At 37.5% G+C, this 18,980-nt stretch overlaps 1 protein-coding gene across 2 annotated transcripts in view; it reads left to right on the top strand.

Moving 5' to 3' along the window:
* Positions 1-3,003: 3,003 nt before the first annotated feature.
* DACH1 (dachshund family transcription factor 1) overlaps positions 3,004-18,980 on the top strand; it is a 429,256-nt gene continuing 413,279 nt past the window's right edge. For both annotated transcript variants that reach the window (XM_522679.8, XM_016925363.4), the window contains exon 1: positions 3,004-4,300. In XM_522679.8, the coding sequence (XP_522679.5) occupies positions 3,444-4,300 (857 nt within the window). In that variant the 5' untranslated portion in view covers positions 3,004-3,443. The remainder of the gene's footprint in view (positions 4,301-18,980) is intronic.

Raw genomic sequence — 18,980 nt, 5'->3', positions numbered from 1 at the left:
AGGACGGGGAAAAGGGAGGGGAGGGGCCAGAAGGGGGCAGAGGGAGGGAAGAAAATACCTTCCCTGAACTGGTACAAGCTAAGCTTCAAACGATATCCTAGGAAAGAAATTAAAGACTTCTTAATTAGTGCAGCAATTAAGCTTTCTTGGTAGCATTTTAATCAGCACAGGCCCTATCAAAGGACAAACAGAACGATTTGCAGGTCTTTGAATTTTAAACAGTCTTATTGATTTCAGCACAATACGTCTTCACAAAACACAGGGAGAATTTTCTAATATCAGTTACAGTACTTTGAGTTTTGCTTATGCAAATTGAGTGAAGGTTGGGGAAGATGAGATGGAGGGAGAGGACCTGAAACAAGCGGAGATGTAAAACAATAAACAAGCAAGACAAAAGCTCTAAAAGCTAAAGATGCAATGGAGTGAGAATTCAAAATCTCTAAGTTGATTTATCTGTTGTTGTTAAATAACTGTTTGCCTTACTCATTGGCAACATTTCTCAAAAAGAAAGAAAGAAAAAGAAAAAAAAAAGGAAAGAAAAATAGAGATAAAACCTTCAAAATTTTCAAGGCTTTTATTTCCTACATATTTTAATTTGTGCTATATGCCTTTTCTAATCCTATTGTTTGATTGAAGGGGTAAGTGGTGGTTCCCTGAACTGATTTTGAGACCTGAGGTCAGGAGAAGGAAGGCTGGAGAGCTCTTATTCAGGTGGGGGCAAATGTCTCTCAGCCCTGCTTCTGAGTGGAGCACGTGCTCGGAGGCAAAGGTTTCCCTGCAGTAGAAAACTTGGAGTTTGCTGCGAAGCAAGGTGGGATTATGGCTTAGGCTGCTATCATTACCTCCTGTCTGTAGCTTCTGAATGTGGCAGGTATTGGGTGAGTGATAGTTTAAGGAAATGTAAAAAATGAGAATGGTAATGGCAGATGCTCGGCATTTAATTCCCATTTTTCCATTTGTGGGTCTAGAACTTAAAATAATGAGACTATAGTTTAGTCTTTTGAAACCATATCAAAATTTATTAAAGTTAGGCATAGAATTCCAAAATAAAATTAGCTTTTCAGGGCTTAATACTTTCTTCCTCCCCTCCCCTCATTATAATAGTAATTTGGTATGTCTTAAAAAAGTAATATTTTCTAAAACATGCAAAAATACTTAAGGAAGTGTTTTGATGTATGTGATATATATTGAATTCCTACTTTTACCCATAACAAATTTGAAGACTGAAACATTAATAAAAATTATTTCTGAATGTATTACAATACGTTGGTTACCCAGGCCAAACAACTGTTTAAACTTTAGTTGTCCTTGCAGAAGTTCATGGACTTTTCTGCAACAATCGATTTTCTGAATTCTTATCTCCCAGGAAAGCCTCCTGATTTAACTGCTATGTCCCAAAAATTTTAGTATAATCATACACTAATTAGTCCATAGTGTCATATTTCTATTTCTCGGTAGACAGTTCCTGCACTTTTTGACACTGTGATTCACAGAGTTCAAAGGCTTAAAATGATAAAGAGAAATGTGATCATTTCAACACCAGAATGGCAAAAATTTTATTATAAAATTTCCCAACCCTGTGAACCTGCTACTAATAGTTTATTTTAAAAATCTGTCAAATGCTAAAGCATTGCTTCATATCTTATGAACTTACTGAACATGTGTGGACCGGTTCAAAGGCTAACTAATTGAAGATACTTGGAGACATGAGCAGCAAATAGATTTGACCCATATTCAAATCATATGTTAGTCAAAAATCCTTGAATAAATACTTCAGTGCAACAAGTTAGAAAAGAAAAGGAAAGAGGAAGGAAAGGAGGAATAGAGTCAGTCTAAACTCAGCCTCATGTTGTTTTAAGCACAGCTACCCAAGTCTTTACAAGTCAACTAGTGAGCTTTGTTTTTGTTCTTCTCATTATTTACAAAACATATATTTACTGACAAATTGAAAAGGACTTTCCAAAACTACAGCAGCACTTTTCAAACATGAAAAAACAAAACAAACAAAAAATAAACTATCGTGTTGTCCAAAAAACACATTAGCAATTGGCTTTGGGTCTTAAAGGACATGAGGATAGTTGGTTACTGTGTAAGACAGGTGAATTAATTATAGAGTTTTGGGTAAGAAAAACCTTTTTCCACTTTCTAAATCTTCAAGGATACCTTATCTCCTTGATAGCTCTAGGTTTAACAGGTATTTCTGACTGGCTTTTGGGGAGACAGTGAAGTTATTCTAAATCATCCACATCAAGGCAAGCATTTCTTTCCACAACCTATTAGGAAATATGGAATTGAATACAGAGCTTTCCATTATTCTTAAGCGATTTCGGACTGACTTTCTTCTCACCACTTGAAAACTGTCCTGGAATTTTCACTATCTTTATATAAATGAATAATTTAGTAGAGAAATAAACAATCAGATGCAAAAGAACATTACGCTTTGCTTACATGTGAATTTTCCTCAAAATAATTTCTGAATAATCGTGAAGTGGGGGCTGTGTTTTCGTTTCTAGCTCATTGCCAAAACGCGTGGAGATGGATCCTAAATCCTGGAAGGAGAGCTCGGAGCGCTCAGGCTCCTCTTTAAGTTGGCGGGCGATTGTTTAGAAGCTTTGGAAAAAATTACCAGTCCCCGCGGACGAAATGGAATGTGAGACATGCAATCTAACGGTAGTAGTAGAAGAGAAGTAGATGATCTCCCTCTCCTTTTCCGATCGCCACTTCTGTGTCCCCGGCTTTTCCTCTCCGTCCCTCCCACAGTTTCTTTCCGTATCCTCCCCCTCCCCTCCTCCTTTCCTCGCACGCTCCCTCTCCAGTGTCTCGCGCTCTCGGAGTCTCTGCTCCGAGTTCCTGGTTGGATAATTTGGGTTAATACTAGTGAGTGAGGTTTTTGCGGCTTCAAAGGGTATTTCAAGTTTCCGGAGCTCCTCCCCTCTGCACCGTGTGACAACAACAACTCGTCCAGCCGGCAGCCTGCACTTTTCAGCTCATTTTCTCTCTGTCATTCCCCTCTCAATCTTTGATCAATGTACTTGCCAGGGAGAGCCCAAGTCCTTCAAACCTCCTCCTTTTCACCTTCATCCTTAACTTTGTGCTAGAGCGAGACCCACACAACAACAGCCGACCCTCCCCGCCCCACCTCCCCCCCCCCAAACCAGCCCTCGATCCCAGCCCCCGGAGAGGACTCGCATTTCGACTTGCGGGACACTTTTGTGCGTTTCTCTCCAGAGCGCCTCTCGTGCTCGCCCCTCTTGCGCTCGCTCTTTATTACCTTCACCTCCTTTTCTCCCCCTTCTCTCCCTTTCTCCTTCTCGTTCTCTCCCGGAGTTGTTGTTGTTGCCCCCCTCGCTCCTTCTCCCCCCTTTTTTCCCCTTCCCCTCCCGGGGGTGTGTGGCAACTTTTCCTCTCGCTTCTCCTCCGTCTGTTTCCCCTTATATGTGACCATGGCAGTGCCGGCGGCTTTGATCCCTCCGACCCAGCTGGTCCCCCCTCAACCCCCAATCTCCACGTCTGCTTCCTCCTCTGGCACCACCACCTCCACCTCTTCGGCGACTTCGTCTCCGGCTCCTTCCATCGGACCCCCGGCGTCCTCTGGGCCAACTCTGTTCCGCCCGGAGCCCATCGCTTCGGCGGCGGCGGCGGCGGCCACAGTCACCTCTACCGGCGGCGGCGGCGGCGGCGGCGGCAGCGGAGGCGGCGGCGGCAGCAGCGGCAACGGAGGCGGCGGTGGCGGCGGCGGCGGCGGCAGCAACTGCAACCCCAACCTGGCGGCCGCGAGCAACGGCAGCGGCGGCGGCGGCGGCGGCATCAGCGCTGGCGGCGGCGTCGCTTCCAGCACCCCCATCAACGCCAGCACCGGCAGCGGCAGCAGCAGCAGTAGCAGCAGCAGCAGCAGCAGCAGCAGCAGTAGTAGCAGCAGCAGCAGCAGTAGCAGCAGCAGCTGCGGCCCCCTCCCCGGGAAACCCGTGTACTCAACCCCGTCCCCAGTGGAAAACACCCCTCAGAATAATGAGTGCAAAATGGTGGATCTGAGGGGGGCCAAAGTGGCTTCCTTCACGGTGGAGGGCTGCGAGCTGATCTGCCTGCCCCAGGCTTTCGACCTGTTCCTGAAGCACTTGGTGGGGGGCTTGCATACGGTCTACACCAAGCTGAAGCGGCTGGAGATCACGCCGGTGGTGTGCAATGTGGAACAAGTTCGCATCCTGAGGGGACTGGGCGCCATCCAGCCAGGAGTGAACCGCTGCAAACTCATCTCCAGGAAGGACTTCGAGACCCTCTACAATGACTGCACCAACGCAAGGTGAGTCGGGGGGGGATAGCCCCCGCCGCCCGCGCCCCTTCCCACCAGCCTGCTCGCCCTGCCCTCGCTCCTTTCCCGGCGCCGCTCGCTCTGCGCGCCCGCGAGCCGCGCGCCCCGGCGAGCGCGGCCCTCTCCTCTCCCTGCTCGGGGCTCGCCAGCCGCGCCCGACCCCCTGAGAAGTTGGCACCTCACCCTGCCCAGACCTCGCTCTTCGGCCGGGTCCTCCCCTTGCCCTCTGGGTCCCGGGGATGGGCTGCTGTGGGATGCGGGAAAGCCGAGCCTCGGGGCGGAGGGGGCGAGAGGGAGGAGGACGGCGCCTTTGCTGGAGCCACAGCCCCCTGCCCCGGGCGCGCGGGCGCCTGGAGACCCCTCTCAGCGCTGCTGTCCGCGTTCGTGCGCTCCCCAGGACCTGGGTTCCACGGCCAGCCTCCCGGCACCGACAGGGCTGATCTGTGGCGCCGAGCGGCGTCCCGGGGGCGGGGGGAGGTCGTGACCTGCTCCGCAGGGCTCGGGGAGCGGGGAGACGCGCTCCGGGTGAGGGGCCCGCTGGGAAAGGCGAGGGAGCGGGCCAGCACCCGAGGAGGGCACTTTGAGGTCGGGAGGGAAATGACCCGCGAGGCTGAGAGACCGGGTCCATCCCGGGGGATGAGCTCCGGGGACTTGAGCTCCGAAGCCCGGAGGGGAAGCCAGCCGAGGGGAGGGGTCTGTGTGTTCGCGCATGTGTGCGTGTGTCCGCGTGTGAGCGAGTGCGTGTGCAAAGGAAATAAAGGGGTACGGTGGCCCCGGGGCAGATGCGAGGGCAACCAGCAGGTTTTCTTCGGTAGGGGGAGGTGACCGATTGCCCGAGACTCAATGGAAGCTGAACTGGAGAGATTAGGAAGGAAAGCCACGGAGTGCGCTCTCTCTCGATCTCTCTTTCGAGTTCTCTGTCTCTTTCTCTCCAAAGTGTGTTTTCTTTCTGTCTTTCTCTCTCTTCTTTTCTTAAAGGTTAGTAGCTTAAGCAGCGAGCAGGTGCACACTTTGCACTGGGATGCTCAGCGGCCCTGATACTCTGTGCCCTGGCTTCCCCAGCCCAGCAAAGCGCGCGCACGGAGGAGGCGGCGGGACCGGTCCCCAGCCAGACCAGTTTTATGCTAATGAACGCTCAGTGGGGGAGGATCTACCGAGAGGGGGCGGGAGTGGGGCAACTTGTCAGTTTCGGGGTAGAGATGATCGTTCCACCCCCTTTCACAGCGCCGCTTTGTCCCCACGGTTCTCTGCAAGGAAGCGCAGAGGCAAAAGTTCAGAGTGAGATTCCGGGAGAAAGAAAATAGGGAAAGTTGAAGACCTGAAGCGGGCACGTGGGAACTGCGCGTAAAATTTGCGCAGAAACTTCGGTACCCTCCAAATAAGTTTGAAGATTGAGAGAAGGAGCGGAGTTAGTGTGTGCCCCCGCAGAGACAGGGAAACTTAGGTGGAAAGAAAGTGTAGCAAGGAGACCAGAAGGACATTGTGTTGAAAAAGCGCTAGGTCTTTTTTCCATGGAGAAAAACTTCTTCTCTGTTAGTGCCCGGGAAGGCTGTGAAACGAAAAAGATTCGAATTCCAGTCCAGCAAATGTCCTATCCTGACCTAGCCAGAAATTCTTTTCCGTGTTTAGGTACTCTTCCTTCCATGGGACATGGGTGTGTTTGGGCTTTGAACCTTCGACTATTTTGGGGTAAATGTTGTGTGTGTGTGTTTGTGTGTGTGTGTATGTGCGCGCGCGCGCTCAAAAGTATGGACAGGTGGCAGTAAAGATGGGGGGTGGTGGGGGTCGCGGAAGCAAGATCACTAAACGTCATTTACTCAGATAATTGGAGTTCTTGGTCGTGCAGAATATAAAATATTTGCCCCAAATCTATATTAAAACTATTTGAATCAGGACAGGAAAATTGTTCTGGAGTTATGAAGAAAGCTAGGTGAAATTTGAAGCTAGTTCAGATATGATTGTTATAAAATTGTCTGCCTATCCAGTAAATTGGTGAATTGCTACTTTTTTTTTCTCCTTAATAATCAAACATCTACTCTCCTCGGTATCCTCTTTATGTATTTCTTACAGCACACTAGATACTAGATAATTAAAGGCCATTTCACATACACACACGTAAACACAAAAAATTACTGGAGAAAACTTTCTTCAATGACTGCATTATAATAAATGTTATAATCAATGTTAAACTCGATTTATTCCCTGAATTTTTGCCTAGATTTGAAGTCCTCACCATGTGGTTGGAGAATATTCTTTAACTTTTAACTAAATATTTTTCAAGTTTTTTTCCCCCTGAGGTTAACAACAGATCTGGAGTTTAAACTTGCAGAGCCAAGATAAGTTAAATCCAGTGGAACTGTTTATCTCTTCACAAATATCTCATCACTACTGTAATTATGTTTCAGTCACCTGGCCTTAATAATTTGCAATTACATGTGTTGCTCTAAAACCCTATTTCAAGTTATTTTTAAGTTAAAGGCGGGAAGTTTGTTGATTTAGTATTGAATTTGATCATATATCAACTAAAAAAGCTTACTCAAACTTAAATACATGCAATATTGTAGTCATTAACTTGAGAAGGTGTTTAGTTGCAAATACCTACCTTGGTTTTCCTAACTCTGCCACTGATTGAAGAAATTGAGAACTTGTAATGGAACTCCCTCTCACCAAATATACTGTTTACCCTATATTATTATTTTTAATGATTATTATAAGCATTATTGTCTTATTTCTTACCTTTGAAAGCTTTGAAATGTTTTGCATCTTGCATTTATAAAATTATGATTACTTTTTTCATTCAAGTCAAGTTTATATCTTTGCTGTGAAGAACCTTTTTTATTCACCTAGATGTATTGATTTATTTCACTTTGGTTTCTTTCTCCTCTAGCTACTTAACAGGCTAAGGGAGTAATTTATGTAGAGTATAAGAGAAGCTGAGCAAGAAGGGAAACTATATAAAATTACTATCTATACACCCATATATGTGTGTATATAATTTATACATGCACATATAATTTATATAAAATGAGAAACGTCAAATCTTAGCACTCTCAGCTTTTTACAGAAACTATGTCTATCTCTTAATAGCATGGAATAATAATACCAGGGATTTTGAGGAACCGAAATGATGTTACAGAAAAGTAAGGTTCATAAACTTGCTCAAAGTGGCTCAGTAAGTTAGTAGCAAACCTTCGAGTGGATTTAATTTGCTTAGGGCTATTGCATTAGCATGCTATCTATGAAAACTAGAATAAATGTTGAAGCCGTCTGTCATTACCACAAGGAGATGAAAAAGAGACTATCACCTGCTAGACAGTAAAGCTAAAAAATAAAGGTCTCAAAACATGAAAGAAATGTAAAGCTAAAAAATAAAGGTCTCAAAACATGAAAGAAATGTAAGGACATATATTTAAAAGTTGTCAAAGGACAAAGTCTGTCCTTGATCAGCTTCCTCCAATTATTATTTTAAAACTAAACATTAGTTGCATGAACTTGGCTGTTGCAACAGAGGTCAGTTAATTAACTGCTTACCATTAAATAACAACAAAAAAAGAAAAGTAATTATGTACATGGTCAAATCTCTGTTTGTATGAGTCAGTTCCCTTTTTGTAGATTTGGGTTAGGATTCAATTTTCCACGAATTCAGGTTTTTAAAAAGTGACCTTGTTTTATTATGTTATCTAAAATATTCATTTCTTTCATTATTGTAAGAAGATAATTTTGTCTCAGGATCTTTCAAACAAGATTGTGATGTAGGTTCTAAGTAACCCTAGATTTGAGGAGTTTTTAACTTAAGTAGATTCCAGTTAGTCTTATATATTTTATAGGCACATACCTATATTCACAAACAGAATTCTTTTGTCTTAAAATACCATCCATGGACAAAATATTGAAAGTGTTTTATGTTTCAGTAGTAATACATGAATGAAATTGTAGTGTAAGAAGTACAAAACATTTTCCAATTCTTGACTCTATTTTTTTTTTTTTTTTTTTTTTGGTTAGGAGTTTTAATAAAGATGGCAAACCGAACCAGTCTATATTTATTTAACATTTGCCCTGTTGCCTGGTTTTCAATGACACAGACTTATGCATTGATATAGAAAGTTTAACATAAATATAGATTCACTTCTAACAGATAATTACAATACTTGGCACAGAGAAATTAAAGAATTGCTTCAAATGAAGAGAGACTCTGAAGTTTTCGTATTACAGTAGATTAATGCTTCCAATAACGCCTAATGTCTCATTTTATATCATTTCAAAAAGAATAGGGCATAATTAGAAGACTAAAGCTTAAATATGAAAGTTTGCTTGGTTCCACAATTTATTTCTGTATGTTTTAAAAGTGTTAGCAAATTACACTTTAATAACTAGTGTATGAATAAAATATAAGAATATTCTAACCTAGAATTTAGTTTGTTCAATCAAATTATACTGCAGGATATAAGTTGTTGAGTTATTTGGATAATCTCTTCCAAACCTGTTGTTTTTCTAAGAGTTAGTCTCTCACAATATCGTAGTTATTTTTGTCAAAAGTGAACATGGTTATGATGATACTTTACTTTCTGAACTCCACATTTAGTTAATGCTCTGATGTAAGAAATTTGATTTGTACATATATTTTATTTTGTGAAGCTTCAAATATTATATAAAATAAACTACACGACAGGCTTTTTTCCTCTAGAAAAATTCTGGTATTCACATTTGACACATAGTTTTAAAATCTTCATTGTTTTAGTCCAAATCTGCTTTTTTTTGGATTATTCTATTAAATTTCACTCCAGTTTCATGTCAATTACTGGGACAAATATTAACCACCCTCTTTTTGCCTCACTGCATCCCCCAACTCCCTGAGATGTGACACCCTATATTGCCTAAAGTCTTGGCAGGATTTGAGCATAAATCACTCTTGTCTTTGGCGATTTACTACGTGTGATTCACCAGCATATGAAAACATGATATGCTTTATTGTTTCTCATTTGATGTTTTGTTTTTAGAATATAAGTAGCATTAGTAAATTAGCTTAATGTGCAACCAAGTAGTTGTTATTTTAAGAACAATTTGTGCTTTAACTATCAATTAGTATTATTTTATCTTTCCAAGTTATTTTACTAAATTGCTTCATACAATTGCTTTTGTCAGTCAAGTAAAATAGTCATCTAGATTGCATTATATTAGCAATGTAGAAAACAACTACTGCAAAATATAATGGGAAATTAAACTCTCACAGGTTGTAAACTGTCTCCCTTTGAATCCTTGTCTGAAGAAATTAATTTGAACTATGCCTTCTAAATAGGTACAGGTGAGTCATCTAGATTTCATTAAACATTTTTATTTTAAGGGTTTTGTTACTTGGTTCTTTTAAAAAGTTAAACTTTGTTTGAATTTATCTTTCAAGTATTTCCTTTTCAGCTTGTTCACCAAAAAAAAAAAAAAAAAAAGTCACATTAAGTTATATATCTTTAGAATAACAGGAAATGTAAAAATGGATATTATTGGCTTGGGTATTTAAAAATGTAATTAAGATAAAGTTTTATCATTTTATGTTTGAATTGTTATAAAAATAGAATGACCTTAGCATATGTCAGCATGTGCCATTTTCTTACTGAGGTAATGCTTTGTGATTGTCCAGTTTAAAAGATGTATATCTGCGTGCGTGTGTGTGTGTGTGTACACATGTATGTCTAAATACTACATATTATATGTAGTATATATTTATATAGTATATGTAGTTTGAATATTCTAGCTAAGACTACACTTATATTTTCAGGCTTTGGGACTGCATTAAGGAGACCCTTCTCTATTATGTTTGTTATGTTCAATAATTAAATTTTTAATGAAGAAGACTATGAATTAAGAGCCCACCTAATGGAGCTCAGATAAGTGTAATAGCAAAGGCTCTGATCTGCACAGATATGTACATCTCAGGCACAGCAGAGGCTCTGTGCAAACCTACATTTTGCTCAAATTTCTTGTTTCCTTCTTCTCAATCTGCCAAAAATATTTCTAGTAAAAAGTAATTTTTGCTATTGTGGCTGTCTTGTAACTAACTTTTATTTGCTGATATTCGCTTTTTAGCAAATGTCACATACAGGAATGACTTCATTAGGATAGTATAGTTAGTTTACCAAATTATTGCTTTGGAAAACAAGAATACCAAGGATAAGATATTTATATTTGGTCCACTAATTAGTTATTATTAGATTACTGGTGGATTACTTTATTTGTTATACCTATTTATTTTAAGGAGGTTTCTGAGAATCTGTTAAGAGTGTGTCCATTGTTGCTAGTTTTAGGCAGCTAATGATTAGCTTTATATATAAATGTACAAATGACAATGAAAAGAATTTTCAATCCACTATAAATTAGTTATTAGACAATCAATAAAAAGGTCATTGTTTTTCAAATTAATGATACAATTAAAATTAATTTAATGAATAGCAGATAAATGTCCAATTAAAAAATATATGTCACATCACATATAATGACCCAAATCACCACTTGATCCAAAGTCAAGGACCTTGAACCAAATGCATTTAAAATGTATTGGTTTATTCGGACATAGATTTCCTTTATAAGAGAAAAGCATTCGAATTCACCCATTTTAAAAAAATCATCTTTCATTCTTTCTAAATTGGACATTAAATTTGCCAATGACTGCATTGTGTTAAAGATGTGGTCCTTTTGCTTTCTGATCCAAATTGGCTTGGAATTGATCCAGGATTTCAAGCTGGGATTCTTCTGCACATTTAAATGTATGTGACTTGATTGGAAGTTGTCAGAGACAACTCATTAAACTGGAAATCTCACTATGTCATTGTTTAATTGGTCTTTTTTTGTTGTTGTTATAAATATATTGAAGTGTTGTAAACTACAAGCACAGCAACACACTGAATAGCCAGTTACTTTTTAAAAAAGTTTTAGAGAGTAGTGATTGATACTGAGAGAGAGACACACAGAGAGAGAGATACAGAGAGAGAGAGAGAGAGAGAGACAGAGAGGCAGAGAGAGAGAGTGCTTAACTGAAGTATCTATAATAATGTACTGTACAGGTTGAATACAATACCTGGAATACATTACATTTTTCTAGCAGGAAGTAAAAGTGAAATAAGCCAGGCACAGAAAGACAAATACTGCATGATATCACTTACATGTGGAATCTAAAAAAGTTGAACTCATAGATGCAGCGAGTAGAATGGTGGTTACCAGGGACTGGAGAGCTGTTGGTCTAAGGTTACAAAATTTCAGTTAGATAGGAAGAAAACGTTGTACAACGTGGTGATTATATTTTCTATGATTTGAGAAATATAAATAAATATACTTTGATTTGACTATAAGTAGATCTTTAAGAATCCTGAAGTGGATTTTGAAGATAGCCTATATTTTTGACAAAAAAAAAAAGGATATACTTTTAAAGCATGATTTTCATGAAGCAAATACTGCAATAGGCCACATAGTACACTGGTTGATGTTGATTGGTAACATCGAATAATTGAGAAATGTTTTTGTTTTCTTAGCATATATGAATGGAGTGGTAAACATGAAGTATTAAAAAGTCACAGTGTTAAATGATCTTTGAATTTGTATGGTATCAAGTGTTTGTAAATAATTAGATTGCCTTTCCAGTTACAACAGGAAAAAAAATAACCTTATTTTTCTTCAAGGGCAAACAAAATATATCTTAAGAAAGAAAGTGTACTACTTGAAAGGGAGATATTTTATGGAAGCATATAGAAGCATTTGCAGTAAATATTTATCAATTCCATTTAAGGGATACTGGTCATTTCTTCAGTAAAGGCAATGAAAATAAATCTCTAGAATATGTTAACTAAGAAATAGTGTATTACATTCACTTATCAGGCAGATGGAGTATTTTGTTAAAATCTTAAACTGTATCCTGATATTTTATTAGTAGCAACAGTAAATGGGCTGTTTTATTCATAGTCTTATATTTTAAAGACATATTGTTTATGTATGAACAAAGTAAATCACTTAAGGTGTAACAAATCTTTGAACCCATCATAGTTCTGCTAAAATATACTGATGCATTCAACAGTATTACTTTCTATTTTATGTTTCAAATTTAGGATTTTTATTTAATTTGATTCTTCAAAATGATATTATCTTCTTGAGTTAGGCACTTACAGTTAAATAGTGCCTTTTGATTTTAAAAGAATAACCTGGAACACTTTTATTTTTCATATTACCTGTCACACATTTTATATGAGGATGAATGTTCTTGTGTGTGCAACAAGTGTAAAATTTTTATCAGTAGTTTAGAGAACTCTGTGGTGGATATTTTTTATATGTATTAGCATTAGCTCATTTGTACTCTACGCTTTAAATAATTGTCGTACATTTGGTAGAAAAGCCTTTACATACATGTAGATGTGTTGTGTAGGAATACATTCACACACACACACACGCAAACATAACATATACACCTGTAGGATGTAGGGCCACAGGACAAATAACTTAGGAAAATACAATTGGCTTTAATTTTACCTTTTTGTAACACATAAAAACATGAAACAATACATCAATAAACAGGTCCTATTTGACTGAAATACAACAGAAAAAAAGAATTAATTTTAGAGTTAAAGAAGTAGTTTATACTTAAATATTTTAGATATAATTATGCAAGGCTATATAGTTATTAGGACAGTGATTAAAAACAGCTTAATTTTTCTAAACCTTTTTTATGATAATGTACTTTAAATTCTCTGTTTAAAAATATATGTATAAGAATTATTTTATTTGTATAAAATAGATATTAAACGATTGGGTATTAGAATCTGTACATTATTAAATGACACTACATGTGCTTGATGCCCTTGCTCTCTTTCTTTTATTGGTTTATTTCATTGCTTCTTGCACTTAGAGCAAGCATATCCTTTAGAATCAGTGAATAAATGATAGGAAAACAATTTCATAACATAAAGGAAAAGAGACTGTTCTAAAAGCTTTGCCATCAATGAGATGAGTTAGGAATGAGGTCAGTGGGTTAATCTGCAGGTCTACATAAGGAGATGTGTATTACACTTCTTGCAGTGGACTATAATTGTCTTTGAAAACACCTAGTAAAGATCCAGTTAAATTGAAATCAATTACTTTCTCAATAATTCCATGGCCTATGTCAAGTCATTACGTCATCGGTAAGAGTGCAAGCAGGCATACATTTTTTGCAACATAGAAAGACGCTTATAAAACAGTGATGACTTAGAAGTTTCTGCTTCATCTAAAGCTTATGGAATTAAAAAAACTTTGTACAAAATATAAAACCTTGTACACAGTATTCGGTAAAAAGTTCATCTTTGCATTTAGATATTTACATAAATACAAGTATTTCACATTACTTTTTGCATCTTCTGGTAGGAGAAAGTATAAGTAAGTGAAAATAGTTTCAAAATATTTTATGATTGTCATCTCTGACACCTTTATTCTTACCCTCTAAGAATGCTCTGATAAGTGTGTACTATAATCAAAGATGAATATATGTCTGCTGTTCACTGATTTTTTTCTTACGCACTGTTGACAGTATGGTACATGCAGATTTGAACTTGTAGCCAGGAACAGTGCTTCCATGCTTCAAATTGCCAAAAGACCCCCAGGGACAGAAACTTGACCTGCTTTTATGAAACCATAGAATTACATTTATACAAGTTACCCCATGGGAAAGGAATGAACTGATCCCAATTCAAACCTTAATATTGGAGCCTTCTGGGTCAAATTTGATTTTTCTTTCTGTTAACACCTGTTTGGCTACCATATTTAGTACTTTTATTCTTAGGAAATTAAAAAAATATTATTCATCAGTGGTATTTCACAGTTAAGCCAAAGTGCCATCAAAATTTTGCAGCTATTTAAGTTTTCTCATGCTATTAAAATGTTGCTTTTTAAAACAAAATTCTTCTCTTTATGTATATATCCTAGATTTAAGGAGTTAAAACACAAATTTAATTAGATATAAAAACAATTATTTTGTACTTTTTAATCAATTTCTCTTTACTAATGAGTCAGTCCAAGTAGGAGAAGAAACTTTTTTAGGACCTTTTCCTTGTAATAACATTTCCAAATAAGGATTTTTCTAGGAATATATTTAATTTTTCTTAGAGTCACACTTTAAATGGTTATGTATCTAATTTTGCTTTTAGTTGGACCACCTGACAGGGTTTCCAGAATGCTGCTTTTGCTACTACTAATAATAAATGAAGGTGGTCACTGATAAACTGGATGCATAAAAGATATTTTTATTTTAGCTGGATTCACTTTACTTACATGAACTGGGCCTAAGTTGGACAGCTGAAGTTAACAATTTGTTCCAAATAAAGAAGAATTTAGGTGTGTAGTAGTTTGCTTCATTTCTGTACTATGCTATGTCATATAAATGCAAATGGATAACTGATATAAATGGGTAAGGTCATAGCATCTCTACTTGTTTGACAGTTTTAAATGACTGCCATTAGATTACAGAATCAAGACCTACTTCTCCATATAGAAAGACTTGCTCTCAATGTTGTATACACCAAAAACATCTTATAGATGGTGAGGCAACACATGTATATGCTGTCACAATTATGATGGTTAAATAATTCCATCATTGGGTTTTGAAATTGAGGTGAGCAAATTCCTTTTCAAATTAAAAGTTAAAAAGAATTCCACAGACTTTTTATTCTTTTCTCACTTAACATTGAATAAACCATTTGGATAAGTGGTTATTGGTTATTTCCCAATAAGAACCAAACATAAAAGTCTCTAATAATAATTATACTAAATCAATTCTTGGAATAGAGGAAAAATATTACAATTGCCAGTGGAAGGTATACCACTTTCCTTACTATCATAAGTCATGATCATCTAGGAAAAACTATTTGGAGTTTTAAACATACATTGTTGATTCTTTTTCTGTTGGCTGCTAAGTGACAAAAAACCCACAAACACTTATTTTCACTGTAAATTAACAATTTTTCTGCCTTGGCCTTATACTTATCATTTGAATGAAGATGAAAAATCATATCAGTTCTTTGGCTGTTTCCTAGTATCACCTGATGCCATATTTATAAAATACCAATATTTAATTATATACCTAATTTCATTTAAAAGTTTACCCCAACTAGTTTCATGGTGATTTAACATGGCTATTGCACTCCACCCTCTCTAACTGTGATGGAAGGAAGGAAAGTAGGTAGATCATAAGATCATTGTCCTGGTCTTAAAAATAATCTATTTCAGAAAAGGCAACCTAATCTGACTTTTGTAATGGTGATGATATGAAGTTTCTATGACCTTTTTTGTCTTTCAGAGGCACTTTCTAGCTCTCTTTCCAATAATGATTGATGTTACACACCACATGAACTGGAAATAAAGACATGTTAAAAACTCTTGCTATAAAATGCATGAAAGGAGAGGGGAAGTTTTATTTTGTAGGCAATCCTCTAAAAGTAGAGTAATCCTTATTACTGCACAGAATTGTACATGATACTCAAAATAGGAAGCCTTTAGACACCAAACTAAATTTCATCTTCTTACATACCCTTGTCATCCAAATTATCATAACCCACCTTTATTTTTTTTTGAAACTCTAGTGAAATTGTGCATGAAATAGAAACATTTTACCATGAAATTTACCTATAAACATCTAGCCAAAAACAGAACAAACTCTGGATTTTTGAGCTATTGATATTTAGAACAGATCCCTTGAATTCAAAATTGTGAAATATAATACAATTGTATTTAATTACAGTATTTTATTCCAAGCTTAGGAAATAAAATTAAAATGGCATATTTGATCTGGAGTAAACTTTTTTGCTCTTTTTTTTTGGAGAGTGGGTTAAATAAGGGCCCATGACAGGAATGCTGTTTGTTTTTCACAAAAGTTGTTTGTGATTTCAGGTACCCTTGGGAAATCTCTTGATCAGTTTCACATCTGTTCCTGTCAAAGTGGGTGCTAAGATACCGGTCACCCAGCAACCATGTCCAAGAGGGAATTGGGCCGATAATAACTTCAAAAAGGAATGACAGATGCTAGATTAGGATGAAAGACAAAACGCATGAAAAATGAGCTTGTTAGAATCAAAAATTTGTTCAAGCACCTTTATGCAAATTAAATGAATATTGAATATTTGCATGCAGTAATTTCTACTTTTTCATTTGATTGAAAAGAAAAGAATAGTGCATTTAAACTCACAAATGTGACTTCTTTCTTTTGTACTAATTAACATACAAAGCAGAATCTCTTTTTTAAAAATCAGATTAGCCACCTGGGTTCTTAGAGCTCCACTAAGTATATTATAATGTTTTTCTTATGAAAATGGTACATTTTAAGAGGACTTGGTTTATCTAATTTTTTAATAATAAACAGTGTCATGTGAATTAAGATTATTTTAGATGAATATAAATCCATTTCTTGAGAAAGCCTTTCAAAAGTAACCTTATCCTGTTGTCCTTGAAATTGGTTAATGTACATTAATAAAAGATCACTCAAGATGAGTTCACACCAAAAGCACAGACTTCTCATTGACTGGTTAAATAACAATGCATTAAAGTAAAGCAGAGTGGTGTGCCCTAAAAGAAAGTAGGCAGAAAGATCTCTTCAAAATTTAAGATGCTCTTTGATACATTACCAGTTTTTCTATTGAACTGTTCAAATACTAATCAGAATTTAGAAGAGCCTGATAAAATGTAGTGATTGAGAGAGGTTTCTGAGTCTTGGTTTAGCAATGTCTAATGTGGTCACGTAGAGAAATTGATTTTCTTCAGAAATTAATTAATTTTTCATATCGCCCTAAGCTGCAGTTAAAAAGAGTGCATACTTGTCTGTTTTTTCCAGAAATATTGCCTAATCATATTAATACCATTGCCCCAAGGATGAAAAGATAATTGTACAAATGCATTTGGAAATATGTATCACTGAGTATTTATGATTAAATTATGCAAATGACCCAGCTCTCATCCTTTCCAGACCCAGATTGTCTAATTAGGATTGATATGCTGAATAGATGTTCCAGAATTTGAATACAAGCATGTCCAAGGAGCAGAAAATTGGAAATGACAAGGCTGAAATCCAAAGAAAAGTGTCTTTCGTTTCTATACTTTGTTAATGTGCTGTTAGCAGTTGAGGGTTTTTTCCCTCCCTTTGGCTATTTTGTGGCTCATATGTCCTTATTAGAAACAAGTATGCAAAACAAATTGAACTTTAGCCAATAGCATTTTATTTGTATTTGGTGCTTATTTAAAAATAATCTCTTGGTCATTCAAAGAGAGCATCGCTATTCCTTTGCTCCAAACAATGTAAACTTACCCTTAATTGGGTGACTTTTTAAAAAAACTTCCTCTGAATTAGGGTCACAGCTTTATTTCAAAGCTAGCTCTCTAAACTTAATGGTATACCAGGACAGTATTTTCTAAGGATATGCTTCTTGAATCTATAGTTCATTTGTTCATTCATTCACTTAAATGCCTATCTTCTTGTAGTTGGAGAACACTGTTTAAGCAACAGTTCTGATTAGGAAAAAAAAAAAAAAAGCAGCACTTTAAATGTAACAATGTTTGAATTTGAGGTCCTCAGCAGGCTTTCTCCCTCACTGATTACACTCATTCATCTCAGATGGAGGGGTGGTCGCGAAGAGCAAGGAAGGGACTGAACTGTCAGGACTCCAGCCTTTGTTAAGCAGCGGGTAGTCACTGCCTCTGAACTCGGCTGGCTCCTGCTTCCCATCTGCAGGATGATGGATTGCTATGTTTAATACATTTCAGCTTTTGTCTGTCATAGTGTGGACAGACAGTACTATCAGTGATTTCAACAGTGATTAGAAAACAGTTTCAAACCATTCCTATTGGCCAGAGAGCTTCCAGAAATGTCTGATGAAACATACTCATTGGTACTCTCGCCATGTAAACGTGTAGTTTAACTAGGCGGAGATTGTACACTCACTGTTTAAACTGATGCAGAAGCCCACTGAGAATGACTAAACTACATATCAATTTTTAAAGAAAATGCACAAGACAATTTTAAGAATCTCTGGGGTCTCAAACTAAAAATTCATCCGAAGTAGTCCCAAGTTTCAGATGAATTTGTATTCTTTATATAGTAACAACATGTGCTTGATGGCAGGACTGTATTCCATAAACTATGATGTCAGTTGTTGCTATGCTCATCAGTATTGAGCTATCTAGCAATATTGGGGTGGGGGTTAGAATGTGAGGACTATGTGAAAGCAGTAAGACAGGACTTGGCATGTGCTACGCTGGGATTTGCTGAGCTGTGGGGGCTTTGTGGTTCACAAGTCCAAAGGGTGAATGATTTCAACAACAAGAAGGCCACTATATGCCAGCTCAGTATTCTCCCTGGAGTGTCTTATTCTATTTACAAAACTGCTGCTAATAAATACAATTAGCTAAAGGAAAAGAAACTATTCTTTTAAACCATTAATAATATAGGCAAAGTTTTATTTCAAGAAGGGGGCATAATAAATAAATCAAAATGGCCAATAACATCATTATTTACTAGTTATAATGTAATATACTAAATGTAATGTAAATTATAATGTAAATTATAAAATGTGTTTAAACATGGAGTTTTAACTGTAGCAGTAAATAGGCAATTATTAAAATAATAATCCAACCAAAGTTTTGAAACAAAAACCTAAATCAGGAGAAGCTACTTGCCTTT

The sequence above is a fragment of the Pan troglodytes genome, chromosome 14 (genome assembly GCF_028858775.2).
Source record: "Pan troglodytes isolate AG18354 chromosome 14, NHGRI_mPanTro3-v2.0_pri, whole genome shotgun sequence".
Taxonomy (NCBI): domain Eukaryota; kingdom Metazoa; phylum Chordata; class Mammalia; order Primates; family Hominidae; genus Pan; species Pan troglodytes.
Note: the sequence above shows the minus strand (reverse complement) of the source record. Positions and strands in the feature narration are given on the sequence as shown.